This window comes from Mesoplodon bidens (assembly GCF_964165515.1).
Source record: "Mesoplodon bidens genome assembly, chromosome: 11".
Taxonomy (NCBI): Eukaryota; Metazoa; Chordata; class Mammalia; order Artiodactyla; family Ziphiidae; genus Mesoplodon; species Mesoplodon bidens.
The window spans coordinates 64949037-64976914 of NC_138167.1; the positions used below are offsets into that span (position 1 = coordinate 64949037).

Consider the following 27878-nt stretch of genomic DNA (forward strand, 5'->3'; position numbering starts at 1 on the left):
CCCCAGGCTGGGAGCCAGGACCGGGCCTGCCAGGTGAGAACAGTGAGCATGCACTACACACTCTGGCCCACTGGGCAGAGGATCCCTGGAGGCTGGGCCCCGCGGAGAGCAGGGCCTGCCGAGGAAACCAGCCAGGGCTGGGCCCCAAGACCCCGGCAGCAGGTAGCTCAGCCCAAGGATGTACTGTGTTGGCACGCACAGGCACACGAGTGGGCGTCACGCACCTACCTGTGGGCTTATGAGTCTCAAGGGGCTGTTGGCATGTTTTGATGCTGGTCCATATGCTATGAATGCACACGTGCCCTCCCAGGCATACGGTGTGCATGTGGCATGCATAATTGGGGCTTTACACCATCTGCAGAGCCTGAAGCCTGCTCTTCTAAGGGGAGTGACAAACCTGCAGCCTGGGGTTCCTTTGGTCTTCGGGGACGGGGAGAAGAGGCAGGTGCCTAGCGGACAGGTGCTGGAGGGCAGGCAGAGCAGGCACCACTGAAGGGGGACAGCTCTGTCAACCGGGCTCAGGCTCGTCCTGGACGATGTCCTGCTTCCCAGCCTGTGTCCCAGCCTGCGGAACCTGGTGGCAATTGGCTGTTTGCTGTAGTCCCCTCCCTGGCCCTCTCACCAGGACACTGGCCTCGGAGGTCCCCAGGCCACTTACCTGAACGTGTGGTTGAAGCCAAAGTTCTGTATGTCGCCCTCCACAAAGACCAACACCTGCCTTGGCCGGCTGGGGCTGGGGGTGGGGTGGGGGAGGGGGCCTTGGCTCCACCTCTCCACGCACCGATGTGGCATCTAGAGCAAGCTGCTGGGTCTCAGTTCCAAAACCACTGAATGTTGTGACCTCCAAGGTTCCTTTCAGCTCTGGTTCTGTCTCTGACGCTCCAGGTTGGATGCAGTAAGCATTTGGTTCCCTGCACCATAGCTGATTTCTATGTAGTCTTTCCCCACTTTCTAAAATTCCATTTTGCACAAACAGCAAATACTTCAGGACGCCTTCTAGCCTCTCCTCTTCCCAACAGCCCCAGCTTATCCTCCAATTACCCTCTTTGCCACCCTAATAGTCCTCCCCAAACCATGTTCTTTTCCCAAATTAATTCAAAATTAATTTCAAGTTTTGAATACAAAAAACAGTATATGGCTCAAAGCTCAAAACTTTTGATAAAGGTATACTTTTTATTTATTTTTGGCTGCGTTGGGTTGTTTTTCTGTTGCTGCTCACAGGCTTTCTCTAGTTGTGGCGAGTGGGGGCTGCTCTTCGTTGCGGTGCGCGGGCTTCTCATTGCGGTGGCTTCTCTTGTTATGGAGCACGGGCTCTAGGCGCGCGGGCTTCAGTAGTTGCGACACAAGGGCTCAGTAGCTGTGGCTCGCAGGCTCTAGCGCGCAGGCTCAGTAGGTGTGGCGCACAGGCTTAGTTGCTCCGCGGCATGTGGGATCTTCCCGGACCAGGGCTCGAACCCGTTCCCTGCATTGGCAGGCGGATTCCTAACCACTGTGCCACCAGGGAAGTCCCTGATAAAGGTATACTTTAGAAATGTCATTTCTATCCGTGTCCCTCCTCCTCGTTCCCCTTCCTCGTAACAGATTTAATTTATTTATCCTTCCAGTGCCCTTTGCCTCTGTGAAACCGGGGGTGCTGGCAGTGGGGGACAGCGAAGGTGCGGAGGACCTGGCGTGCAGGCTGTCTTAAGTTGACCTGTGGCTCGCAGGCTGGGGCTGAGGCTGGGCCAGTGCATTAACCATTCCTTGGCCCCAAAACACTTTTGTGTTCGAGACTGGCTTACCCCAAAGGTGGGGTGGGCAGGCGCCCACAGAGCATGATTTCAGAGGCAACAGGAGGTCCCCAACGTGTCTCAAATACACCCACCTGCCGCATGATGTTCCATTCTCGGAGATTTGTTCCTGTCAGACCCCTTCCAACGTATGAATGTACAAAGGCTCTAAGACTGTGGCTGATTGCTCACTGCATACCTGGCACCAGCCTAGACCTTGTAAGGAATTCAAAGCTAAGTAACAGACCTGGCCAGGCAAGTCCCTTGCCTTAGGGAATTTTCTTGCCACTGAAAGTCAGTCCACGTGGCACCCCGCACTCTGCAGCCAGGGTGTCCAGCTGGCAGCATCACCTATGGTTCACACAGGGGCCACATCAGCAGGATGCTGGGTCAAGCGGCTGGGGAGGGCAGAGATGGGGAGAGGGGCGGCCACAAAGAAGCCTGGAGACATCCGGAGGGGCCCGCATGGCAGGCATGTTGGGATTGCCTGTACTCCTTGGGTTTCCTGCCTCAGAGGTCTAATGTCTGCTGTAGATGGCTCCCCTGGTGGGGGCTATATGCGGATGCAGTTTCCGGCAGAGGCCTCTGGGGCTTTCTCTAGAGAGATGCAGAGCTGCCCCCATCTCCACCTCTGCCTGTCACCCCACCTGTCAGAAGCAGCTTCCTGAGAGGCAGAGAGGAGGAGCTGTGGCGCCACGGGAATGGTGGTGCTCATGGCAGCCCCCAATCACAGGACCAAAGACCAGAAATGGGCCTACATTCAATAACTGCGGGCTGCTCAAGCCAACCTGGCACCTTGATGAATGAAGCCATTGACCGTAAATATCTAGGATACATCGGGGCGTGGAGACGCACATGTGAAATACACTTGAGAAAAAAGGAAAGGTGCAGAACAGTAAGTACACGTGGATTACAATGATCCAACAACCTTCTTAAGGCTCAAATCCAGGTTCACCTCCTCCAGGAAGCCCTCCCCAGCTCCCCAGCTTGGATGAGTTGCCTTCCATGGCACCTGGCATCTCCCACCACTGCGCCTGTCATATCACCCTACACTCTTCCATGCAGAGCCATCTCCCCTGGCAGACTGGATTCAAGGAAGGCCACGTTTTGTCTGTAATCTTGTATCTCTAGGATCTGATATGGGGCAAGTGCTCACTTAGTGCTTACCAACCTGAGCTAAAAGAGAACTAGAAGAGAATTTAGGGGAATTTATGAGAATTTAAGAATTTAGTCCACTAGGTTCACTGAAATACTGCTTATCTTTTTCTTTGATTTTCTAAGTTTAAGGGAGGTCCTGATGCAGGTTTACAATCTCTTCAGCCTGAGGATGGGTCTGCATTTTCTTCTGGGAGCTGGGCCTTGCCATGCCCCTCTGGTTTTTCACGGTGCAGCCAGGGTTGCTAAGAACCCTGGAACGTCAGCGCTGAAGGGACCTTGCCGATCACCCAGTTCCCAGTGTTCTTGATCTTTTTTTGTCTCCTTTCTGAGGGTCCTTGGAACCTTCACTGAACCTCTGGGGGCCAAGATGTGGACACCAAATGTACAGGTTGCTATGGAGACAGACTTGCTGCATCCATCATGCCTGGCGCGCATGATGCTCAATCAAGTCGGCTGCTCCTGTTACTCATCTGGTCATTAATCAAGTATTTGAGCCCCTACTGCGTAGCCGGCCCAAATGATTCCCTGTCCTGAGAGAATTCACAGGCCTTGGACCTCTGCTCCTGGGATCACTGCATCCTGTAGTATGAAGTTGTCTGGCGAGAGCTTACTCTTAAACGTGTGCAGCCCCTCCCATCAGGACCCCCTCCATCACTGTAACCGCACACAATCCAAGAGATTTGAAAAGGTGCCTCCAGGGACTTCCCTGGTGGTCCAGCGGTTAAGACTCTGGGCTTCCACAGCAGGGAGGGAGGGTTTGATCCCTGGCTGGGGAACTAAGATCCCGCATGCCACGTGGCCAAGAAAAAAAAAAAGTGTCTCTAGCAGATACAAGTGTCCCTGATTGAAAATCCCTGATCTAATATGTTCTCTTTTAAGGAGGAGGAAGCTGAGACCATGTGACTTGGATCTCCCTCAGGCTCAGAGGAGTCCAGGTTGCAGTTGGGATCACATTCCAAAGCATGTCATAGCCTCCTACCTTTCTAGAAAAGCCATACTGAGAAAGGGCACAGAGACAGCCCTCTGGAACCCAGGACAGTGCACACAGTAAAAGCAGGGAAGTGTGGGTACAGGTGGAAGGCCCCACATGGAAGGCCATGAGCCCCCTGACCACCGGGGCCACCTGTACAGAGCACAACTTGTCCCTGCCAGTGAGGCACTGTGTGAGCCGGGGTCAGCTGGGCTGCCCTGTTTACACAAGGACACAGACCTTCTGCCCCTCACCCCTTGGAATGTCTGCCTTGGGGCATGCCCTGAGCCAGCCAGCTCTGCCCCACGAGTAAAGAGAGGCCCAGGTCCCTGGGCAGAAGTGCCAGGAGGCGAGGAACAGGAGCAACACCTCAGGGACAGAGGTCAAAGTGCACACGTTTATTTTCTAGAACAAAGGCTAAAAGAAGGAAGTTTCTTTCATTTTATTTTAAGAAGGACAAAAATTGTTATTAAAACATCTACATTATTATCAAGATACTAGACCTTATGAATATTTAATATTAAAGTGTGGTATTCTTAAATTTTTTAATACACAGACATTTTTAAAGGACCATTAAATTTATCACTGCCCAGCTGAGAAACGCAGCATCCCTCTTTGCCCCATCCCAAAGGGACACTCACATCAAGGGTGCCTGTTCCCCCTTCACCACATTTGCCATGATGTCTTGTCCCTGCCTGCTGGTGAGGGGCACAGGCCCGAGCCAACTCTCTGAGCCTCTCCGAGTCACAAGTGAAATAATCACACTCATCATTCAAAGTGTACTGTGCCACACCTCCTACTCCCCGCCTGCCCCTCGCTTTCCTCCAACCCTGCGGGGGAACCAGCTCTGGCCAAGCCAGGGAGCACCACATCCCAAGGCCCCTGCAGGGATAACAGGATGGAGAAGAAAAATCTGGATTCTAATCCTATTCTTTTGGGTGGGAGACAAACACCAATCCTTTTCCTTCCCCGAGCACTCGTGCTCTCTCCCCACTAGGCTGGGGTGGTCTGGACGCCATCAGGAGGAGTTGGGCCCAGGCAGGGGCCGCTTCTGCCCCCGCTGCCCATATCACCTCTGACCCCTCGCTCCAGTCCCTCAGTCCTTGCAAATGGCATGATGACCCTGAAAGTCCCTCCTCATTATGGCAGGATGGCTGCATTTTCTGGCCAAATTCTTTATCTTTAGCCCTCATCAGACGTGATTCCTTGGATACCACACACATATGTAATATTATATAGAGCGATATATTTAATACCTGTGTATATATGCATCACGGGGGCGACATATATACACACTAAAAACAAGGCTGGTGACGACAGACTGCAACAGCACGGATCAGGGAAAACAAGTGTCATCAACATTCACGGCCACAGGCCCCACCTTGGGCCTCTCCTCCCCTCCAGCCACACCACCAGCACCCAAACTCCGCAGTGCTGGCCTGCTGGGGGAAGGGGCAGGGAGAGGAAAGGATGCATGCCACAATTACCAGGAAAAGGCTGGGCAGTGGCAGCGAGAACAGGGTTCTCTGCGGCCCAGGGTGCCCGCCATCATCTCAACGCACACTCGAAATGCTTGTTGGAGGAGAAATAAAGGGTATTCCATTCTGTCTGTCTCACCCTCCCACCAACTCCAGCCTCGGTCCCCAGCTCCTTCCGGGGGGCCCCACCCCTTGTGCCAATGGTGTGGGGCGTTCTGGAATGTCTAGGGAACCAGGGGAGGCTGGGTCTGCCCACAAGGGGTGGGATGGAGAGGAGGGGGTGCACGCAGACACGTCAGACGAGAGGGATGGGAGAGGGCTTGGGGGGGGCAGGGGTTGGGGGTCAACTGGGGTCCCAGGCAGCTGGCAGGGTCGGGACCAGGGAGGGGCTGGGATGGATGGTCCTAATTGTATGTCTGGGTCTAGGGGAGAAAGGGAAAGGACTCTTCTGAGTCCCCAGGAAAGAGGGGCTGTGTCCGATCCTGGAGTAGCCCATGGTCAAGTCTCCCTTCTCTCCATGTCCCCTGACTGCCCACCCTCCCCATCTCCCCAGTACCTCGTGCAGAACCTGAGCCCACGGGTGCCCTGCCAGGTACCACCTCTCCGGGAGCAGCCATGGGGAAGTGACCTTTGCTGCTATACTCCTTATGACCATCCTCAGAGGGGACTGTCCCCCTACAGGGCGCTGACACCACCAACCCCTGGGCGGTGCTGCCGCGATCCCAGCTGATTCAGAGACTGTTACATCCCTGCCAAGAGCCTGGAAGTTCCAGCTGATAAATGGCCCTGAGTCTTGTGGCCGCAGTTTGCATTCCAGCTCTACCGTGCTGTGGGCTGGAGATGCTGGGTAGAGAACTCCTTCCTTCTAGGCCTGTTTTTCTATCTGCAAAACGGGGGTCTGGGCTGGGTCATCTCTGAAGCCTCTGACGACCTACAATCTACATTCAGCGGCCCACAAAGGAGAGGGGCTGGGCTGGTGGCCTCACCAGAGAGCCACGCTCCTTGGTCAGGCTCCAGAGATCATGTAGCCCAGCCCCTCCCACTCTTCCAACCAGAGGGGAAACTGAGGCCCCAGAGGGTAAGTGACTTGTACAGTATCCCCAGTCCATCCTGGGGCTGCATTTTAAAGCTGGGTGGGGCCTCCTGCCCTCTGTTCTATCCTGATCTGCCCCCAGGGGAGGTGGGGGGGTGAGGGGGGGAGCAGGGGGAAGGACCCTTCTGCTGCAGATTCAAGTGGGGACCCCAGGCTCCCCAGCCCTGAGCGTTGGGCCCCCTTTAGGAGTAGACGGAAGTTAAAGCTGTAGGCTGAAGCTGGAGGGGTCAACCAGGCCCCTCCCTCCGCAACCAGGAGAGCCGGGGTGGAGGAGGGGAGGACCTGCCCAGGGCTTCAGCAGGATGAGGACCCTGGGACCGAGTGGGGCTGCAGCTCGTGCACCTGGGTATGCACTGGGGCAGTGGGGGCAGAGAGGATGGCCGGGGGACCCAGCCCCAGCCCCAGCCCTGGCCTGCCCCGGCCCTCCTATCAGGCGCTCCGTGCCCACCCCTGCCCCCGATCCTAGGACTTCACCCACGGCCAGGAGCTGGCCTACTCCCCAGTGACGGTGGCAGCAGCAGGGGCTTCTGGGGCGGCACCAGTGGCATTCCCGTCCTCTTGCAGCAGGAAGTTGTATTTGCCGAAGTCGTCATCCCGTGGGCACAGAAGCATGTCCTTGCGGGCCTTGGCCAGCTTCTGCTTCAGCACCTCGCGCCGGTCCAGCCACTCGTTGAGCTCCTCCTGCCCGTGAGCGCAGCGGCACTTGTCCCCGTCCGGGCAGGCCTTGCCCTTCTGGAGCCTGTGGGCGGCAGGAGGCTCACTGCCTGAGCCCTGTGCCCTTTCCTCCACGGGCTGCCGGACCTGGGGCCGGCCACTCCGCCTCCCCCGACAAACCTCTCCCCATGCAGCATCAGCCCCCGGGGAAAGCGGGCGTGGCCTGGCCTTTGCGAGGATCTGATGCCGGGCTGCAGAGGATGGGTCCCCACCTCCAACGCCACTCTGCCCCACTCCTGGGTCCTCACACCCAGGAGCAGGTGTCTTTCTGGACATCCCCACCCCGCCTCATGCCACCTCCAGGCCAAGTGGAGCCAGAGCTGGCCATGGCCTCTGCCTTTTCAGGCCACCCCACAGCCCGCCCGGCCCTGCCCTCCCGGGGGCACCTTTCGCAGAGCCGGAACTCGCCCATGGGGAAGCGGTAGGCCCAGCCACTGGCGTCGCTGTCAGACGTGAAGACCTTCTCCTTGTGCTTCTCAGACTGGATGTGCTGCTGCCACTGCTTCTTGCTGTTGCTGTTCTTGCCGCAGAGCCAGCAGTGGTAACCCATCTGGGGACACAGCCACCGTGGGCGCCCGCTCCTCCCACCTCTGCCGGGACCACTTCCCCCAGGGAGGCTGAGCCCCTCCGCACAGCCCCTCCGGGTCAGGCTCGGACCAGGGCCCCCAGGGGATGGGGTGTTACCATGATGTCGGCGTAGTCCGTGGGCATCTGGATCTGCTTCTCCCCCTCCCGAGAACTGATGGGCGTCCCTTCCCCCGGCTTCCCTGGGTTGTGCTTCTTCAGCCACATGTCATAGGTCTGCTGCATGTCCAGGACTGGTGGGCAATAGAGAATGCAGGGCCTGGTGAGAGGGGATTCTCCCTCTGCTCTGTCCCACGACCCCTACAGGACCCTTGCTGCTGGGCTGCCCGGTCAACTGGAGACCCAGAGAGGGCTCAGCCCGGTGCAGCTGGAGTGGGGTCTGGGTGGCCAAGCGAGGCTCAGCAGGTGCGCTTGGGCCTGCCGACGAGGGGGGCTGTCCGGGTCAGCCCCGCCCTGCCCACTCACTCTTGTTCTCCTTCATGAATGTCCACATGTCCCTCTCCTCCGGGCTGTGCGCAAAGGAGCAGTTCCCCACATACTGGCACTTGCGGCCGTTCTGCGCATGGATGCAGAGCTGCAGGGCAGGCATGGGGAGACCCTGCTGAGTCCCGCAGGACTGCGTCACTGCCCCGCCAGCGGGCAAGCCCTCCTGGGGCCCCACAGCCCCATATCCGAGGTCCCGCTGCCACCCTGCACCCCACCCCGGCGCTCACATCGTATTGCTGGGGGAAGTTGCGAATGGACGGCAGTGGCCTCACTGACACCCACTTCCTCTTGGCCTTGGACATCACCAGGAGGACCCGCCGCTCCTTGGTCCAGCTGCAGGATAGAGCAGGCTGTGTGACCTCCACGGAGAGCCCGGCTTCCTCGCCTGCGGTGCTTAGGTGGTCCCCACCCTGCCCGTGCCCCCGCCCGGCACCCGGCTCACCAGTGCCGGGCCTTGGCGCTGCAGTACTTGAGGTCCTTGTCAGGCTCCACCACCTGCCCGTTCCTCCAGCACTGGCCACACACAAACTTCATCTGCAGGTCAAAGGTGCTAGGCCCATGGGTCCGCGGGGCACCCTGTGGAAGAAAAGGCCTGATGAAGCCGCAGGCACCAGGCTGAGGCCCCGGGGTCTGATATACAGGTGGCCTCCGGGAGCATCAGGGCCACCTGGAGCCTTGTGGGCTGGTCCATTACCACTTGGTGGTGGGAAGTGACCCCCTAACTCCAGGCCCATGGCCTCTCAGGGTGGGAGCCAGGCCTTGGACTCCTGATGGAGTGCTCTCTGCCTTAACTGGCTATTTCCCACGGGCCCGCTTACTGGCGCTGCTGGCGTGTCCCTGGGCACAGCATTCGACCTCACATCTCCCTGCTTTTGCACATGCTATTCCCTCTGCCTGGAATGCCCGTCTCCATTCTTCATCAGGCTTGTTCTGAAAACTTTCAAAACCCAGCTCAAGCACTACCTCCTTCAGGAAGCTTTCCCTGAAGCTCTCCTAGGTGGCAGCTGCCCATCCTATGGGCCCCCATAGTACCTGAATTACCTCATGTTGACTGACTCATCTAGCTATGAGGGCCAGGCCTGGTGGAGAGCAGGGCCTAGAAGGTGCGATGCACCTGCAGAGGGTGGGGATGGAGGAGGCTGCCTCAGGTGGTGGGACAGACCTCTGGGCAGCCCTGGACTCTCAAAGACCCCACCATGTTCATTCCCCATCCTCTGCCTCAGCCCTTCCTGTGCAGGCAGGAGGGCCTGCTCTTCTGCACCCCTGCCTGGGAAAGGGTGGGGGGGTGAGAGGCAGAAAAAGTGCCCACCCAGCCTTGTCTCCTGCCACCTGCAGCCCCCTTGCCCAGCTGTGCTGGCCACCCTGCTGTCCCTCCTGTTAGCTAGAGCCTCCCCATCCTCCCTGGAGCCTCAGATGTGGAGTCACCCCTCTGCTCTTCCTCCTCTGACACAGGAGTACCTGTGTCCTCGGCACCGCCTAGCCCAGGGCCTCCCCTGAGCAGCAGGGGGCTCTCACTTCGTTGGGTGCTGATTGACCCCTGGCTGGGAGACTTGCGGCCTGGCTCGGCCCCAGGATAATACACATCCCGACAACAAAGTAAAATCCTGCCTCTGTAACTGGGACACAGTCTGGCTAAAGCAGACAGGAGGTTTATCCGTGTCACTATAGATTTCTAGATGTTCCACTGATTCTCACAGAAGCGTAAGAAGGCCCATTTCACGGGTGAGGTAAGTGGGGTCCGGAGGGGTGCTGTGGCTTAGCCACTGCTCTAGGGAACAGCCATGCCGGTCCACTGAGCTTCCTTTTCACAACTGCACAGACTCGACAGCCCTGGGGGGGTAGGGGTCATTCCCATTTGACTGAGCAGAAGCGGAGGCTCAGAGAGGTGACTAACCCCGCCACGGGTAAGTGGCCCGAGGATAGGGACCTGGTGCGAGGCAGGGGCTCCTGCTTTTCTCTAGGATGGCACAGCTGCACCATGGGCGCCAGGCAGAGCAGCTTCTACCCTGGCATCCTGTCCTTGGCCTCACACTGCCACTGGCCCCACCCTCTGATGGCAAGCAAGCAAGATGCCTCATGCCTGGGCCACAGCCAGGTCCGGCACAGAAGCCCCATTCCTGAGCCAGGCCTGAGAGTGGCATCTTGGGTGAGCAGGATGCAGGGGGGTCAGGGGGATAGGAGGTGGTGAAGACTCAGTGTTCTCTCTTTAGCAGATGACGCTGCAGGTCCAGCCTGAGCCCCGCACTGCTTCCCAGCCAGGCTCCTGGCCAGGAGCAAAAATAAACCATGTGGCGGCTGGGGAAGAGGACTGAACAGGAGAGGGGGCAGAGGACAGGAGCAAGTAGGAAGAGGGGAGAGGAAGGAAAAGGACCAGGAACGAGGGGGTCGGGAGACCGGGGGAAGGCCAAGGGGGCCGGCAGCCCTGTCAGCCAGACCGGCCCAGGCCTACCCCACTGGCCAGCCTGCGCTGCTCCCTGGCTCGCTGCCACACCCAGGCAGGCCTCAAGAGGGGCCAGAGGCCCAGGCTTCTCCCAAGGTGACCAGTGCGTGGGCCTGGCATGGTGAGGGAGTCATCCCTCGTGTGTGGATGGCGAGAGGCCTCACCTCACATTCACTGTCTCCTGGGCCCTGAGACCACCCTTCCATTCCCACTGTCACCTAAAGTTACAATGATCCCTACCTCCTGGGGAGGGTGTGAGGATCAGGGGCGACGGGGGCCCCGTGCAGAGCAGGGACTCGGCAAGCTGTAGCCAGCTCCTGTGAGCCTCACACCCGCCCCAGGAGATGGCAGGCAGGATTATGATCCCCATTTCATATGAGGAACCCTAGGGGTGATGGGGATAGTGCAGGGGGGTAGGGAGCTGAGCGAGCTCCAGACAAGCTGTCAGAGAACCCGGGACCTACTCCACTCCGTGCGCCCCGGGCAAGTCTCTAGCGTGTTCTGAGCCTCAGTCTCCCCGCCTGCAAACGCTACTGTGCCCCAGCTCACGTCCTCAGGACCAGGGTGAGGATCCAGAGGGGTGGGAGGTGATACAAGCAGTGGGGGAAAAGGTTGAGGAATACCAGGACATTTACATGGTCTCAAAGGACCTCCCTGGAAGACATTCATTAATTACAAAGGAGGAAAGTGTAACTTCATAGTAGAGAAAGCTTTACTGTGGAGGCACCTTTAATCAAGTTACCAAGGTATCGCTGGTAAAGGGACAGATGGAGATGAGGTGCCTGCCTGATCAGACAATCCCAAAGGGACGGGCCTTTTACAAAACAACTGCCTCTCCAAAAATGCCAATGTCACGAAAGACAAAGAAAGACTGAGGAACTGCTCTAGATTAGAGGCGATTAAAGACACTACAAATGAATGCAGTGTGTTGCTGGGATTTGGGGAGGATTCACAAAATCTGAATAATAGTACACCACAATTTGGATAAGTACACCAATGTGAATTTTGTTATGTTGATGACTGTACTGTGGTTATTATGTAAGAAAGTGTCCTTATATTTACTTACTTATTTATTTATTTTTTGGCCACGTGGCATGTGGGATCTTTGTTCCCCGACCGGGGATCGAACCTGCGCACCCTGCATTGGAAGCATGGCATCTTAACCACTGGACGGTCAGGGAAGTCCTTATTTTTACACTTAAGTTTTTAGGGGTAATGGGGCATCATGTCTACAACTTACTCTCTAATGGTTCAGAAAAGTATATTTCTGTAAATAAATGTGTATGTGTGTATGTACACACGCATACACACAGGACAAAGTGAATGTGGAAAGTAGTAAAATGTTAACATCTGGGGAATCCAGAAAAAGGTATACACAAATTCTTCATACTCTTCTTACAATTTTCTGGTAAATAAATTATGTCCAGGTAAAGGGATGGGGGATGGCCCTCGTGGGGGCTGACCTCACCCCCAAGGCCAGCCCGGGGTCTTACCAAGCTGCTGCTGGCCTTCCCTGCGTGTGCCTCCATCTGCTGCCAGTATTTCTTGGATTCCTGGACGATGTCTTCGTGGGTCATGCCTGGCGAGGGGGGAGCAGACACAGCGTCCCTGGAGCTCAGTGAGGAGAAAGGCAGGGGGTCTGCAAGGTGCTGGTGCCACCCCAGGCCCAGGGAGCAGCCCCACTCCCCAGTTAGGCTGCGGAAAGGCGAGGGGAACAGGGAAACCACTCATCCTGTCTGGGCCTGTTGGTTCATCTGCAGTTGGGAACAGAGGCCTGCTCCAGGCTCGCACAGAGAATAAAATGCAGGAGCAAGATGTGGGCTCTGCAGCATGGCAGGGGCCTCTCCGCACCCACGCCAGTGGCCCTGTCCCTCGGGCCAGCTGCTCAGCACCCTCCCTTGGCCTCCGTCTCCCTCAGTGGGGCCTCAAGCCTGACCCCTGCTTGGCAGCCTCTAGCGTGCTGGTTCTTAAGGCTCTGTGCCTGGCCCAGCCCGGCTCCCCAGATCACCAAGGGGCCAGGGCCCTTCACTGCCAGTCAGCAAAGGGCAAATACCCAAACCTTGTGGCCCAGACCCTCCCAATCTGACTGTGGACACTGAGCCCACCTCCGAGGGGCAGCTCCCAGGCTCTTCCATGAGGCCCGCCCTCCTCCCAACCCCTTACGGCCTTCTAGTCCCTTTTCCAGAGCTGATTTAGTTTTCGACCTGGTCCTATGGTTACTGCTCCGCCATGGCCACTCGCCATCAGGGGCTTACTCTGGGCCAGGCATGTGCTTGACATCCATCTTCTTGCTGATAGATGTACCTCTAGCCCAGGGCTCTCCCATGACCTTGCAGACCCCCACACGTGGCTGCCTGCTCAACCTCTCTGCTTGAAGTCCAACAGGCAGCTCAGACTCCCCACGTCCCACACGAGCCCTGATGTGATCCCCCCAACCTGTTCCTCCTGCAGCCTCCCCTCCTCAGAACACGGCAACCCCACTGGGGTCGACCTGATGCCGTCCTTCATCTCATACTTCATAACTGGTCCATCAGCTCCTGTTGGCTCCACCATCAAAACACACCCAGAATCTCATCACTTCTACCGCTTCCACCCGCTGCCACCCTGGCTTGAGCCACACCCTCCCAGGTCTCCTTCTGTCTGCCCTTGGCCCCTCAGTTCTCCACGCAGCAGCCAGAGCAACTTCTTAAAAACACCGATCAGGTCATACAACTCCACCTACTCAACCCCTTACCCGCAAACCCTCCACACTGTATTTAGAACAACCCCAACTATTTCTATTTACCACCTAGAGGTTTTTTCACGCTAGGGTTCCTGCCAACCTCTTAGGCCTCATCTCTGACACGCCCCCCCGCCCCCACCGCCAGGGGTAAGCTGCTCTGCCCTCACACCCTCACACACAGAAGGACATCCTTCCTTCTGTACCAAGCTTGCTCCTGCCTCAGGGCCTCCAGCCTTGCTGTTCCCTCTGCCTGGAATGCTCTCCCTGCCCTTCCTTGCTCAAATGTCACCTCCTCTGAGAAGCCTTCCCAGACTACCTTATCCCAAATGCCCCCACCCCGAGTCCCTCTCCATCCTATTGCTTGCTTTACTTTCCTCACAGAACTGACGCACATCTGAAATTCTATCACCCTATTTCATCAGCTCGAAGAAGACAATGATTGTTAGACGCGCCATTATTTTATGTTCCACACACACAACAAAAATGCTGCTAAGCAGACGATGACAGGCGGTGGGGGACAGTGTGCACCCCAGAGCAGATGGACGTAGGGCCTATTACCTCCCCGTCACACTGTCTGCCTTGCCCTCGCGTACACACACCAGGGCCCCGACTCGTTCTTGATCAAGCCCCTGACAGCACAGGTGCTCAAGGAGTCCCATTAGGTGAGCAAGAAAGCGGGCGGCTTTCCACCTCCTCATCCCTGAGGCCGAGCTGACATCACACCCTCACAGAGGACCAGTGGAGGCTCAGTGAGGGGCCGCTGATGACCAGACCCCCCAGGTGGCCCGCGGGGCTCTGCCTCCCTGCCCTTCTCCCCGTGTGTCCCCCCGGCACTGCCACACAGGGAGAAACCCAGGGTCTTCTGGGCCTGCAAGCTCCCTGATGCAGAGCCTGCGCGTCCTGTGACGTCCAGGAAGCACTGGCTCCTCTGCCGCCCCACAGCCTGGCACCGCCCTCCTCTGAACTGTGCAGCCCCTCGCCCTCACCTGAGTACTGCTGCAGCAGCCAGACTTTGAGCTCTATGAAGCTGTGGGCGAAGTGGCAGCTGTCCTCCCGCAGGCAGCCGTAGCGCACCTCGTGGCGGCACACGTCGAACTGGAAGTGCTCCTGGAACTGGCGGACCTTGGAGTACTTGAGGGAGGTGGAGCGGACGATGTGCACCAGGCACCTGGCGGGTGGGATGGAGGGCGCACAATGCACTCTGCAACCCGCCCATTCCAGGTCGGGGCCCCCTCCCCAGGGTCAGTGCCGTTCACCCAAGGGAGGGGCTCCTCCCTGGGTGCCTCCCACCTATTAATTGCTGGCACAGGAGGGAAGAGGTGGGGGTCCTACGTTCAGGGAGTTCTGGTTTGGGCCTCAGCTACGTGCCCCTCTCCTGGCCTCAACCTGCGGACAGCTCAAAGATGCAGCTGCCAGCAGAAGGAAGGCACCAGACCCCACCTGCTGTGAGGCTGGGAGAAGGGGGCATCTCTCTCAGGTTCCCCAGCTCGATGCTCCAGACTTGGTCCTGCACCCGGAGGAGTAATAATCGAGTATCTCCTCTGGGCTGGGAATTTTAATTACCTTCATAGCAACCCTAGGAGACTGGGCTCATCATTCACTTTACGGATGAGGAAACCAAGGGTCACAGTGGCCAGAGGACATAAAACAGACCATTGTCCAAGCTGGGATTTGGACCCAACTCTGTCTGACCCCAGGGCCTGGGCTCCATCAGCCATGCCGGGGCATAGCCAAGAGGAGTCAGAGGGAGCGCAGGTGGGTGCCAGAGCCCACCCAGCCCCTTCCACTCCCTGTCCAACGCCCATGTCGGGACAGTGGAGGGTGCTGGGTGGGAGTCAGGGATGTGGCCCCCACCTGCTGGCTGAGTAAGCTGCTTCCAAGCCTCAGCTTTCTCATCTTCATCAGAGACACTCCTCCCCACGGGACTGCTGAGATCATTAAAATACCCAAGAGAATGCTTGGAATATAGAAGATGCTCAAGAAATGTGGTTCTGTCCTTTCCAGGTGGATGCTGGACCTGAGTCCCAAATCCTACCCGTTGCCTTGACATCCTAGGCCCACCCTCTGCTCCCCAGGCATCCAAGCTGCCCCAGGGGGACTCTCCACCCGCCCCACCCCAGGCCTGGCCATGGGCCCGGCTGTGGGTCCCACTCACTTGTTGTTATAGAAGCTATGCTTGGCAGCCAGGTTGGAGCAGACAGACGGAGAGTCCTTGGTGCCTTTGCTGATGATCCGGGGTTTACTGTCAAAGCAGATCTGCCCAGGGAGGGGGTAGGCTGGGATCCAGCATGGCCACCCAGGAGGGACAGACTGGGTCCCTGCAAGCCCTGCCCTGAGTCAGGGGAGTGAGGAAGGGAATCCCAGGGTCTGTGGCCCCCACCTCTCTGACCCCACCACCCAAACGCCTGGGGCAGGGGTTACTCCATATCTCTGAGCCTCAGTTTCCTCAACTGTAACCTGGGGAAAACCACAACTGCTCTGTCCCACAGCTTCACTGTGAAGCTGGAAAAGGATCTAATAGAACTGCAGGTGCTTTGTAAAGTATATGCAGCCACCAGGCTGTGGGATGTGATCCCCTGAAGGGAGAGGGCAGCCCACCTGCTCTAAGAGTCGGAGGGAAGGGCTGGCTGTGTGATGGATGGGGGCTGGCCGAGCAGCACTGAACCCTGCCAGCAACCTGGACCCAGCACCCTCACTTCACAGAGATGGACCCGACACCGTCCCTGCCCTCATCACACTACACCTGGGTGGGGAGGCAGGGGCCAGCAGCGTCTGACGAGGAGGCATGGGGGCGGATTGGGATGAGTTCCTAGAGCACCTGAGTCTGGCCTACGACGGCAGGAAGCAAAGAGCAGATGTGGTTACTTCTCTTTCTGGCCTCAGTTTCCAGCTCCAAACAATGAGGGGACCGGATAGGATCTGGGCTCTAGCGTGATGGGACTAACTTTCTGAAACTCCCAGGACCTGTGGATTCTAAGGTCAGGCCTCCAAAACCTGCGGGTCCCAGGGCCGACAGTCCACAGTGGAGCCCGCGGGAGCCCCTCCCCAGCCCTGTCTGTGAATCGACTGTGGAGGGGCCGGTACCTCACAGAGGAAAGTGAAGATGCCCTGGTGCTCCTTGAGGAGCTTGGCGATGGTGAGGCTGCCGCGCTTGACGCCCCCCAGTGGGTCGAAGAGCAGGTCGCGGTTGAGGGTGCCCTTCCGCTCCTCCGTCCACACGTCGATCTCCTCCTGATGGTAGGCGAAGGTGCAGTTATCCCCGTACTTACAGTCCTGCTTGTTAATCATGTCTGCAAAGAGGCAACAGGACACACGTTCCGCCAGGCAGGATGGCAGCCCACAGCACCCCCGGTGGGGCCTGCGGAGCAGGAGGGCTTGGCAGGGGTGGAGCGGCGGAGCTCGGGGGAAGCGCTTCCCAGGCCAGGCCCTTCTTTGTCCTACATTTGGGTGTGGGGGCCGGATCTGCACCTTCCCGTGCAAAGCATGGCGGTCGCCGTGGCTCCACCACCCCACAAGGCTGCCTGGTATGGGTCAGGCAAGAGGACAGGTGGGAAAAGGGCTTTGTAGACATATACAGGCCGTTTTATCATTATTATTATTCTGCACCAGGAAAATACCACTGGTTCAGGAAGGCATGGGCCTTGGGGTCCAGCAGACTTGGGCTGGGATCCCGTGATTCCTAAGCCTTAGCTGTCTGTCCATAAACGGAGAACATGGTTGTTGTGTGGATTAAGTGAAACAATAAATAAAACCCCTGGGGGCCAGGGAGCAGGGAAGGCAGCAGGTTTATAATCCAGAGACCTGCCATTTCCTGGGGGTGGGAACTGTTTTTCTTTCTTTTTCTCCCTCCCTCACCCTCTTTCTACGTCTGCCCCATTCCAGCCCCCTGCCAAGCTTGCAGCCACACGAGGACGAGCAGGCCGGATGGCCAGGTAGGTGACCCCACAGACTGCTCTGCACTGCGACCAGCTCCGCACCCAGCGGGGAGGCCTGAAGGGAAGGGCTTCCCGAGATCCAGGTGCTGCTTGAAGGAGGAGCAGAGGGTGACCAAGTTCAAAGGGCACAGCATGTGCAGAGGAGTCAGGGTTCAGCGCATCTGGGGAATGGTTAGGGCAGACGGGGACTTGTAGGCCTCATAGAATTGGGACTTCCAATAAAAAAAAAAATCAGTATATGAGCAGCAAAAAAAAAAAAAAAGAAAGTTTTACCATCTCAATCAAAAAAAAATTTTTTAAGTCCACTGCTAGTAATAGTTACAAAAAACAAAACAAAACAAAACAGAATTGGGACTTCACCCACACTGGCCAGGGCATGGCTGGCAGAGGCCTGCGAGCTCAGAAATGACACGTCTTTAAGGTTCACCTGGGAAGACAAAGAGCTGATCCAGAAAGCCTGGGTGGGCTACTGCCACGGGCTGGGTCGGGGGACAAAGGCGGAGCCTGGAGCGGACTCCCAAAGTCTCCTTCCTCACCCAGAGTTGTCATGAGGATGTGTGATGGTGGGTACAGAAGGGCGACACTATAAAGCACTTAACAATATCAAGACTGTTCATGCCCTGTTGTGCAGACTGCACTGAGATGCTTGGCTGCTTGGAAGTAGAAGAAAGCAAATGAGGTACCTGCCAAATGTCCACTAAATGTCAACCAAGTGACATGAGCCAGAAGTGAGGAAAATGACAACAACATATTAAACTTTAAAAGCTAATATTTATCAAGCCCTTACTATGGGCCAGTCCCCAGTGCTTTAACATGGATTCTCTCTCCATGGCCTTCCAACAGCCCTTTGGGACCCTGCAGTGTAACAGAAACTAGCTCTCCGTGAACCACCTGAGCCTTGCACCCGGGAGCGCATTCTGCTGGTGAGGCCCCAGCCTGAGCCTAACATCCAAACACTCCCACCTGTCTGTGGAGCTGGTCAGGGCAGGAGCTGCTCGATCTGAGATGGGAATCCCTCCTTCATGGACCACACCTGTCTGTCTACCTGTCTGCCTGTGACGAGGGGCAGAGCTGTGGCCGGGCGTGAGAAGCTGGGCCTGGGCCGTGCCACCTGCCCCTGCTGCAGCCCACCCACCTTTGCACAGGTAGTAGGAGCCCACAAAGCTGGTCTTGGTTGGCCGGGGCCGGATCCGCTTCCAGGTCTGGTCCTCGGAGCTCCGGAGGCGGCCGAGCAGGATGTCCCGCTTGCACTTGTGCTCAAGGCCCTCACGGTAGGTGTAGTCGCCCGCCCTGGGGCCTGTGGGGGCAGGGAGGACAGGGACTGGTTCCGGAAGCAGAACTGAAGGGTGACAGCCAATGGGCCTGAGCAATGGGGATTGGCTGCCCTGCTGCCTAAAAACCCACCTCCTTCCCCTGGGCCTCCCGCCAGCTCCTGCCATCCCTTCCCTGCCATATGCTCCCTGGGGACAGGGGGCTTGGGCAGAGGGGAACCCCTTTTCAGCACCCACCCCCTTTCCACCACCACCCCGACTCTACAGTGAGTCTGACCACTTCAGTGTTTCCTTGGAACAAATTATGAAGACAGTGCCTGGTAGAGAGCAGGCTCTGTCCCTTTCTCTTTTTTTTGTGCTACGCGGGCCTCTCACTGTTGTGGCCTCTCCCCTTGCGGAGCACAGGCTCTGGACGCGCAGGCTCAGCGGCCATGGCTCACGGGCCCAGCCGCTCCGCGCCATGTGGGATCTTCCCGGACCGAGGCATGAACCCGTGTCCCCTGCATCGGCAGGCGGACTCTCAACCACTGCGCCACCAGGGAAGCCCTCTGTCCCTTTCTTTTCCTGCCCCGGAGAAGCGCTGCCAGACTCAGCCTCCCTCCCCTGCTCCTTTGCCTCTTCCCTGGTGCTCTCAAATCTTCTGACCAAAGGCCTCCTCTTCCCAACAGTGGGGTGGGGGGGGTCTCCCCAAAATGACCAAGAGGACCAAGGTCCCTTGTGGGGACCCATGTGACGTGGCTGGGCCAGCGCCAGGTGTGCAGTGGCTCTGCTTCCCCAGCACAGGGGGCAGCAAGCAGTGGGCGTACGGATCAGGGAGGCTTGCGTGGTCTGTGCAAGGAAGACACTTCCCCACGGGCATAGCCCTCCAGCAAGATGGCGCTCTGCTCCCCAGCCCCACGGGGCCACGGGCTTTGGCAGGACGACTCTGTCAGGGGTGACATGCGTGTGAGGGGGAGGGGGGAGGGGGTGGACAACAGCAACTAGATGACCTCTGAGGTCCTGTCAACGTCAGCACCTCTGAGAGGGAGAACTCTAGACTGGTAAGATCTGTAACCCTGGGGGAGGGGGTGGACAACAGCAACTAGATGACCTCTGAGGTCCTGTCAACGTCAGCACCTCTGAGAGGGAGAACTCTAGACTGGTAAGATCTGTAACCCTGAGAAACCAAGAGAATATTCTAAAATGTCGGAACTATGGGATTCTGGCAAATGAAATACCGCGAGTCTTAGAGTCTAGAATTCTGAAATTCTGGGACTTCCCTGGTGGCACAGTGGTTAAGAATCCGCCTGCCAATGCGGGGGACACAGGTTCGAGCCCTGGTCCGGGAGGATCCCACACGCTGAGGAGCAACTAAGCCCGTGCGCCACAACTACTGAGCCTGCACTCTGGAGCCCACGAGCCACAACTACTGAGCCTGTGTGCCACAACTACTGAAGCCTGCGCGCCTGGAGCCCGAGCTCCACAACAAGAGAAGCCACCACAGTGAGAAGCCCGTGCACCGCAACGAAGAGTAGCCCCCACTCCCCGCAACTAGAGAAAGTCCGCGTGCAGCAACGAAGACCCAATGCAGCCAAAATTAAATAAATTAAAAAAAAAAAAAGATGATTCTAGAATTCTGAAATTCTAGGTGTGCTGAAAAGTGTCTATCAACACTGGGCATCTACTTTGAATTGCTCCTACAGTCTCCCTTGGATTTGAGGGCTGGAAGCCTAGGAAGTACATTTCCCAGACTCCTCTGCCCCCTGGGTTCTAGGCAAGGTTTGAATTCACCCAGCAAGAGGTGGACGGAGAGGATGTGGACAGAGGTGCAGGCCGCCTTTCCTCGGCAGATGTGTTTTTGCAGCAGCCAGCTGGACCCTGCCTTCCTCAGCCTCTGGGCTGTGGGGTGGCCGTGATGCCGGCCAGCAATCCCGGCAGCCCCCTGGGCTGTGTGTGAGAGTGGTGGACCCTGGCTTCTGGGCTTCAGCTTGTGGAGAAGTAGCCCAAAGGCCCGGTGGAATCTCCAGGCTTCCACTCCTCTAGGCTTTCCGGCAGTTTTCAAAGTCCCCGCCTCCCACATGACATCCCTGTCTGCTCAGAGTAGCCGGCAGGGCTTCTGTCTTCCCATACTTATCTCTGACTGGTACACTAGGATTCTGTCATTCTGGGATTCTACACTCCTGAGATTCCCGGCATCTCTGGGCAGAGGGGTGGAGTATGAAGGTGTGACCTTACCTGTTTTGGGGTAGCAGAGCTGGCACGCCTGCTTGAACTCGTGGGTGGCAGCCAAGGGGTTCTTGATGAGCAAGGCGGTGTTGGGCATGGAAGGCTCTGGCTGTGACAGGGGGAGGTTGCCCATTTGGGGCACTGGACGATGGCTGGTGCCACCAGAACCAGCCTGGGCACCAGAGGTTGGGGGGCACTGTGACATCCCCCAATCCCACCCAAGAGCAGAACTGCAGCCCAGGACCCTCCCTCTTCCTCCACCCTCCCAGCCGGGGAGCCCCTTGTAACATGATCCAAGAATCCAGCAGGATTAGATCAGGGTGACAGTGACCTTGGCCCAGAACCTTTCCTTGAGTTAAAACCCAACTTGAAAGTGGAGAAACAGGAGTGGCCCTGATTGGGACCTAAGCACAGGCCCTCCCCAATTCCCATCCTCTCTCCCAAGCCCCCAAGGCATCAACAGATGGGGAAGAAGGCAAAACTCAGAGAGGTTAGGTGGCTTCCCCAGGGCCACACAGCTAATGTCTAGGCCAAGGCCAGAGTACAGGCCACCTAAGTCCTGGTCAAGTGCTGTCCTCCACTCAAACCTGGCTGAGTCCTGAGACCACGGATGTTACTGACCCTGGAGAGGTTACTTAACTCCTCTGAGCCTCGATGTCCGATTTGGCCAGACAAGGGCGGGCGGTGCCCTCTGCTCACCCTCCCAGCACACGGCTGGGCCAGGAAGGATTTGGAAGGGCTGGGAAGAGACCATCTCTGGCCCGTCCGCTCTTGGCCTCCTTGGGGGATGCAGCACCTTATCCCACGCTGAGGGCTCACCCCTGACTCTGGAGACCACAACCACTTTCCCTCCATCACCTGGAGAGCACGAGGTACCTGCGCACAGATTCTCGCCGAGTCACTCACCGAGGGGGCTGGTTTCTGAGTACCGCTCAGGGGACGATGGTCCTGTGAGTTGGCTTCCTCTGGGCAAGAAGACACAGGGGTCACCTGCCCTGCTCTGAAGGGCATGAGGACCCTCCAAGGACTCTCTCTTCCGTATTTCTAACTTGGAGAAGCCATCCAGGCCACACATCCTCTCCCATTTGGGCCACCACCCGGGGACAGAGAAACGTCCCAGCCTGGGCGTGTCCATCCTGTGCTTACACATTCTGCACCCCCACAGCCCCCGGGAGAAAGCCCGAGCTCCTCAGCTTGGCTCGCGGGCCCGGTGAGACTAGCCTCAGGCCTTCAAGGCCCCCAACCCACTCCCCCTCCGGCCAACTCCTCTGCTCATCCGCCAGGCCCTCTATCGCTAGGCCTGTGTCGCACTGCTTCCTCTGCCAGCACATGACCCTGCTCAGCTATCACCTCCTCCAGGAAGTCTCTGTGAAGCCCATCTGTGCCCCCTGCAGCCCCACGCAGCCCCCTCGGCAGTGAGCGCCCTGAGCTAGGTCTGTCAGAAAGCCGATCCTGCAGAGGCCCAGGCGGGTCTGTTTCCTTGTGGGGTCCCTAGGTCAGAGTGGTGCTGGAGGAGCCCATGACCCTGGCACCCCCACCCCCAGCCTCAGGACCATCCGCCCACCAATCTGGTGAACCCAGGGCCCTGGAAGGCTGGGTGAAGAGCACCACACTGCAAGTCTGGAATCCTGGACTACCCCAGCCCTGCTCTGTGACCTTAAACAAGACACCCAGCCCCTCAGGCCTCAGCCCCGCCCTGTGCTGGGCACTACAGGAGACACAAAGCCAGAAGACGTGGCCCCAGACCATGAGGCAAAACAAGAGTTGTAATCCCAACTGCACAGGGGGTGGGGGTGAGTGTGCCCCTCCAGGCCTCACCCATGAAGGAGCTGGGCTTGTCCAGGGAGCCACGGGTTGACCCGAAGCTGTCGAGGGCATCCAGTCGGGTCTCCGAGTACGGCAGCAGGTCCAGGGAGTCCAGCGCCGAGCCTGGTGGGTCAAGGGCATCCAGCACCGAGGCAGCCAGCTTCTTGGAGGGGTCCATGACGAGGCCGAAGGAGGCAGGGGGCAGTGGGCTGGAGACGGGGATGGAGCCACCCACCACAGGTGGCAGCAGCGGGGTCCCGCCGGGGAACACAGGTATCAGCTGGGGCAACTCGCTGGGCACGCCACTGCCAGGCAGGCCACCCTGCACCAGAGACTGCAAGGTGGGAACAAAGGGAGGAGAGGGAGGGGCTGGAGGAGAGCGCGAGCGCCCAGGCTTGGGCAGGCCCAGGTGAGGCCTCAGTCCCGACCTGTCCCACAGGTGGAGCCAGGGAGCTTTACAGTCCCTTCTGGACCAACGTTCTGCACTTTTGTGTTTCTATCCAGAGCGAGTCCCTCCCCTACCCCCGAGGCCTCAGTTTCTGCAACTGCGACGTGAGATGGGGCCTTCCCTCCCCCCCGACACGGGACGTGAGGATGGATGTGATGGGGTCCCAGGGGGGAGAAGGGTTCCGGGAAAAGGAGGGGGCAGCACGGCTCACCAGTGAGTCCAGGAGGGTGTCCAGCTCCGGACCGAAGACGTCCCCATCGGAGAAGTCATCCAGACTCTCAGTGCCGGGGAGGGCCCCGCTGCTGCTGTCCAGGGGGGCCAGCAGGTCCAGGACGTGAGGGAAGAGGGGCATGGGGGGCGGGGAGGGGAGGGGGGCCGGGGAGCCTCGCAGGTCCATGTAGCAGTCTGTGGATGGGGGTGGGCTCAGTAGCTGCAGGGGGTCCTGCTTGGTGGGAGTCGGGGGTGGTGTCCTAGGGCCTGAGGTCCGCCTCCAACACCTTCCCCCCTTTCCCTGGCTCCTGCCAGGAGCCCTGCCTGCCCTGCTGGCCTGACCCCATCGGGGGAGGCTAGGCCGTAGCGAAGGGAAGCCCCGTGGGGTGGGAGAGGGGCCTTTCGTTCTGCAGTGTTCCTCGGATGGGCCTGGTCAGTGCCTGAATAGCCCACCTCTGGGGTATGCAATGCCCTCTCTCAAGGACACTTTTAAAATGTGACCCCTCCTGGAAGCCAGTGAGGAAGAGAAAGGGAGAGGAGGACTTGGAGAAAGGTGGACTCCTGGCGTGGGGGTAGGGCCACTGCTACCCCACTGAGGCAGCCCCTCACCCTCCCAGGCTGGAGTGACGCTCTCCCCGCCCTGCAGGGGAGTGTGTTTTCCTGAACCCACTATTTTCTTTCATGCTTCAGGTAGTCCCCAGGGGAGGGAGCTCCCAGGAGCCCTGTCTACAGGGCTGGGGATGGCAGGTGCTTGACCCATCTGACCTCCGGGGGTCTTGGCAGGGAGGGGCTGAGCTCTCCCCAGGGCCCATTGCCACCTCATCCTCTCATGTCAGGGACACTACCTGTTTCGATGTCATCTATGGACCCCAATCCATTGGAAGATCCCTGTGGAGAAGAGGACAGGGCAGGTCAGACAGACACAGGCTGGGAAGGCCACGGTGCCCGGCACTCAAGGCCCCTCCCCAAGTGACTACTGCTGATGCTAATTAACCAGGGGGCTGGATGGGCACAGGCCAGAGGCAGGGGGAGTGGAGTCAGACAAGCCTCACATCTGCCCCTTGCCGGAATGCCCTCAGGGGAAGGGATATAACCTCTGAGTTCCATCTCCTCACCCGTCAAGGGAGGTGTTTTACAGAGCCCTCCACGCATGTGCCAGGCAGGGAGAGTTCGAAGCTCGAAGCTGCAAGTGCCACTCCTGAATCACCAGTGTCCCCTCCCCCAGTTACAGCCTCAGGCTGAACCAGCCCAGGTGGGATCCCACTGCCGCCCGTGGACCTTCTGTTGGAGGGAAAGCTGGGCCCAAGCTTGCCCTATGGCCTTGCCAAGCTCCTCATCCCCTCTGGGCCCGTTTCCTTATCTGTAAAGTGAGGATGATACAGTCATGCACCTCCTTCTACCTTAAAAAGGATGAGATCAGGACCTCCCTGGTGGCACAGTGGTTAAGAATCCGCCTGCCAATGCAGGGGACACGGGTTTGATCCCTGGTCCAGGAAGACCCCACATGCCGCGGAGCAACTAAGCCCATGCGCCACAACTACTGAGACCACGTGCCACAACTACTGAAGCCTGTGTGCCTAGAGCCCTTGCTCTGCAACAAAGAGAAGCCACCGCAATGAGAAGCCCATGCACTACACCGAGGAGTAGCCCCCGCTCGCCGCAACTAGAAAAAGCCCGCGCACAGCAACAAAGACTCAACACAGCCATAAATAAATAAATAAATAAATAAATGGATGAGGTCACTTGACATTTGTACAGAGCTTAGACTAGAGAAAGCCCGTGCACAGCAACGAAGACTCAACACAGCCATAAATAAATAAATAAATAAATAAATAAATTAATTAAAAAATAAAGGATGAGATCGCTTGACATTTGTACAGAGCTTAGAACTGTGCCTGACACACAGGAAGTGCTGTGTTTGTTAAATGTGTAGCATCGAATTTTAAATCCAAGCCACCAGGAGGTTGGCCTGGGTAAACTAGTGTTCTCATTCACTGGCCTCCACATTTGGCCCGAGTGGACTTGCCTGGCTCGTGTCCAGCTCTGGGCTGTGGCGTGTACTTCCCCACCTGCCTGCACGCCTTTGTGTGAGCTGCTCCCCCCTCTCTACCTGCCCCAATCCTGCCAGCCTGGCTCTGTGACATCCAAGGTGAGACTGAAGCCAAGGCTGCCTCAGGCTCTGTCTGGTCCTAGAACTCACAGCCCTCCATTTTTTTTTTTTTTTTTGGCGGTACGCGGGCCTCTCACTGTTGTGGCCTCTCCTGTTGCGGACCACAGGCTCCGGATGCGCAGGCTCAGCGGCCATGGCTCACGGGCCCAGCCGCTCCGTGGCACGTGGGATCTTCCCAGACCAGGACACGAACCCGTGTCCCCTGCATCGGCAGGCGGACTCTCAACCACTGCGCCACCAGGGAAGCCCACAGCCCTCCTTGTGTCTTGCTCCCCATGCTGCCAAGAGGCAGCTCTGGCACAGACACGGTGCCCAGAGGCCCTTGCTGTTGCCCAGGCCGTAAGAAGCTCCCTGTGGGCACAGCACGTGCAGTCTCCACGCCCAGGCACGCGTGTGGAATGACTGCCTGGCTGGCACCCCCGACACTGGAGAATCCCGCGGGGATCCCCATGGCCAGGCTCGCACGCAGTGTCTATGAAGAACCTACAGAAGGTCAGGGGATCTGGCTGGGACACTCCCCCTGTCGCAGTGTGTCCTGAGGCCACTATGTGTGGGAGTGTGGTATGTGGGTGTGGGAGTGTGTGGTATGTGGGTGTGGGAGTGTGTGGTGGATGTCGGGGGTGGGTGCAGGGGCGCACACCTGTACACACGTATGGCACCAGGCTAGTGCGCCGGGGCAGGGTCTGAGCTGGTCCCCTCCACCGTGGAGTCCACTCTGCCTGGGCTTCTCGCAGACCCCCATCACTGTGACCAGCCCTGGCCTCTGTGCATGTGGTGCGGGCCCCAGAAAGGTTGCAGGGCTGGGTGACTGGTTTGGCAGGGGCCGGGGTGGCCACTGCCACGCACGGCACCATCTCTGGTCCCCTGGCTACAGACTCCGTGGACACCGGGGGTTGGCCCTTGTGGAGCTGGGCATTCCACCCACATCTGCTGTGGCCCTTTGGCCATGGTCATTTAGTCATTCAACAAAGATCTTCCGAGCACCTGCTGTGCGTGCCCAGTGCCACTCTGCTTGCTGTGATGAACAGCTGACACACTACGCACCCCCTCGCTGCCTGCGAGGACCTGCAGGCAGGCTCCCTGTCCCTGGTCCTGGAAGAGACCTGTGAGCTGGCTGGAGGGAAGGGGTGCGAGCATTGGCCTTGCCTCAGGCACCACCGCCCTCATCCCATCCGCACCCCCACCCTGGGAACCGGGCACGACTGTCATCTCCCTTGTACAGAGCGGACATAAGGCTAGGACATGGCGTCATTTCCTCTAGGTCACGCCATCAGTGAGAGGACCCCCACGTCTCCACTCCTGAGTGAGCTCACCACGGAGCCGAGGGGATGGGTGCGCACACATCGTCTGGCGCATGCGGAAAAGATGCTGAGGACAGAGAGGGAGGTTGGAAGCAGACCGTGGAGTGGCCTGAATGTCAGGCTACAGTATCCGGATGTTGATTAATAACAGTACTTTTAAACAGATATTTTATTATTTATTTGTTTATTTATTCGGCTGCACTGTGCAGCTTGTTGGATCTTAGTTCCCCAACCAGGGATTGAACCCGGGCCCTCAGCAGTGAAAGCGCGCAGAGTCTTAACCACTGGACCAGCAGGGAAGTCCCTCAGATACTTTAATTTACAACCACTGAGGGTTTCTAAGCTGGGGAGAGCCCCACGAGGCCAGGCTGTCGGAGTTCATCCAGCAGCAGTGTTGGAGGACAGGAAGAGGAGTCCAGACAGTGTCAAGGGGACGAGGAGGGGAGGCCAGCCACGAGCTGGAAGAGTGGGATGCGACCTGAACCAGGGCAGTCACTGTGGGAAGAGAAGGAAGGAACGCAGATACCCCATAACATACCCAGCCAGGGTCTCCCCAGAGTTGCCCTATAATGCACAATCGTGCCACTATCAGCAGAAAACAAAAGGGAGCCTTAGTTTCTCTGGCTCCAGGAATGAGGCAGGAGCCCGAGATCTGGGAACTCTGTATAAGATCTGCCTGGATGACTCCCTGCCTCCCCATCACCGCTGGCAGGTGGGAAGAGGAGCCCTGCACAGCCCTCTCCAGCCGTGCTGGCTTCCTGGCTGTTCTTCGCACACACTGGGCACACTCCTGCTTCACGGCCTTTGCACTGGCTATTCCCTCTGCCTGGTCCCCCAGACCTCCTCATAGTTCACTCCTCATCTCCTTTGGGTCTTTGCTCATGTATCTCCCTCTCACTATTTACTGTTTAAAACTGCAACCCAGGGACTTCCCTGGCGGTCCAGTGGTTGAGACTTTGTCTCCCAATGCAGGGAGCGGGGGTTGGATCCCTGGCCCGGGAGCTAAGAGCCCACATGCCTTATGGCCAAAAACCCAAAACAAAACAAAAGCAATATTGTAACAAATTCAGTAAAGACTTTAAAAATGGTCCACATCAAAAAAAATCTTAAAAAAAAA

At 58.0% G+C, this 27878-nt stretch overlaps 1 protein-coding gene across 2 annotated transcripts in view; it reads right to left on the reverse strand.

The window, feature by feature from the left end:
- Window positions 1-4280: 4280 nt before the first annotated feature.
- Window positions 4281-27878, reverse strand: part of ZC3H7B (zinc finger CCCH-type containing 7B) — a 55365-nt gene continuing 31767 nt past the window's right edge. For both annotated transcript variants that reach the window (XM_081249615.1, XM_081249614.1), the window contains 16 exons: window positions 24136-24178; window positions 23292-23485; window positions 22645-22966; window positions 21733-21791; window positions 20836-20935; window positions 18486-18647; window positions 16500-16705; window positions 15571-15671; window positions 14402-14583; window positions 12187-12272; window positions 8696-8829; window positions 8481-8586; window positions 8233-8341; window positions 7867-8000; window positions 7569-7732; window positions 4281-7207 (listed from right to left, as the gene is read on the reverse strand). In XM_081249615.1, the coding sequence (XP_081105741.1) occupies window positions 6961-7207; window positions 7569-7732; window positions 7867-8000; window positions 8233-8341; window positions 8481-8586; window positions 8696-8829; window positions 12187-12272; window positions 14402-14583; window positions 15571-15671; window positions 16500-16705; window positions 18486-18647; window positions 20836-20935; window positions 21733-21791; window positions 22645-22966; window positions 23292-23485; window positions 24136-24178 (2349 nt within the window). In that variant the 3' untranslated portion in view covers window positions 4281-6960. The remainder of the gene's footprint in view (window positions 7208-7568; window positions 7733-7866; window positions 8001-8232; window positions 8342-8480; window positions 8587-8695; window positions 8830-12186; window positions 12273-14401; window positions 14584-15570; window positions 15672-16499; window positions 16706-18485; window positions 18648-20835; window positions 20936-21732; window positions 21792-22644; window positions 22967-23291; window positions 23486-24135; window positions 24179-27878) is intronic.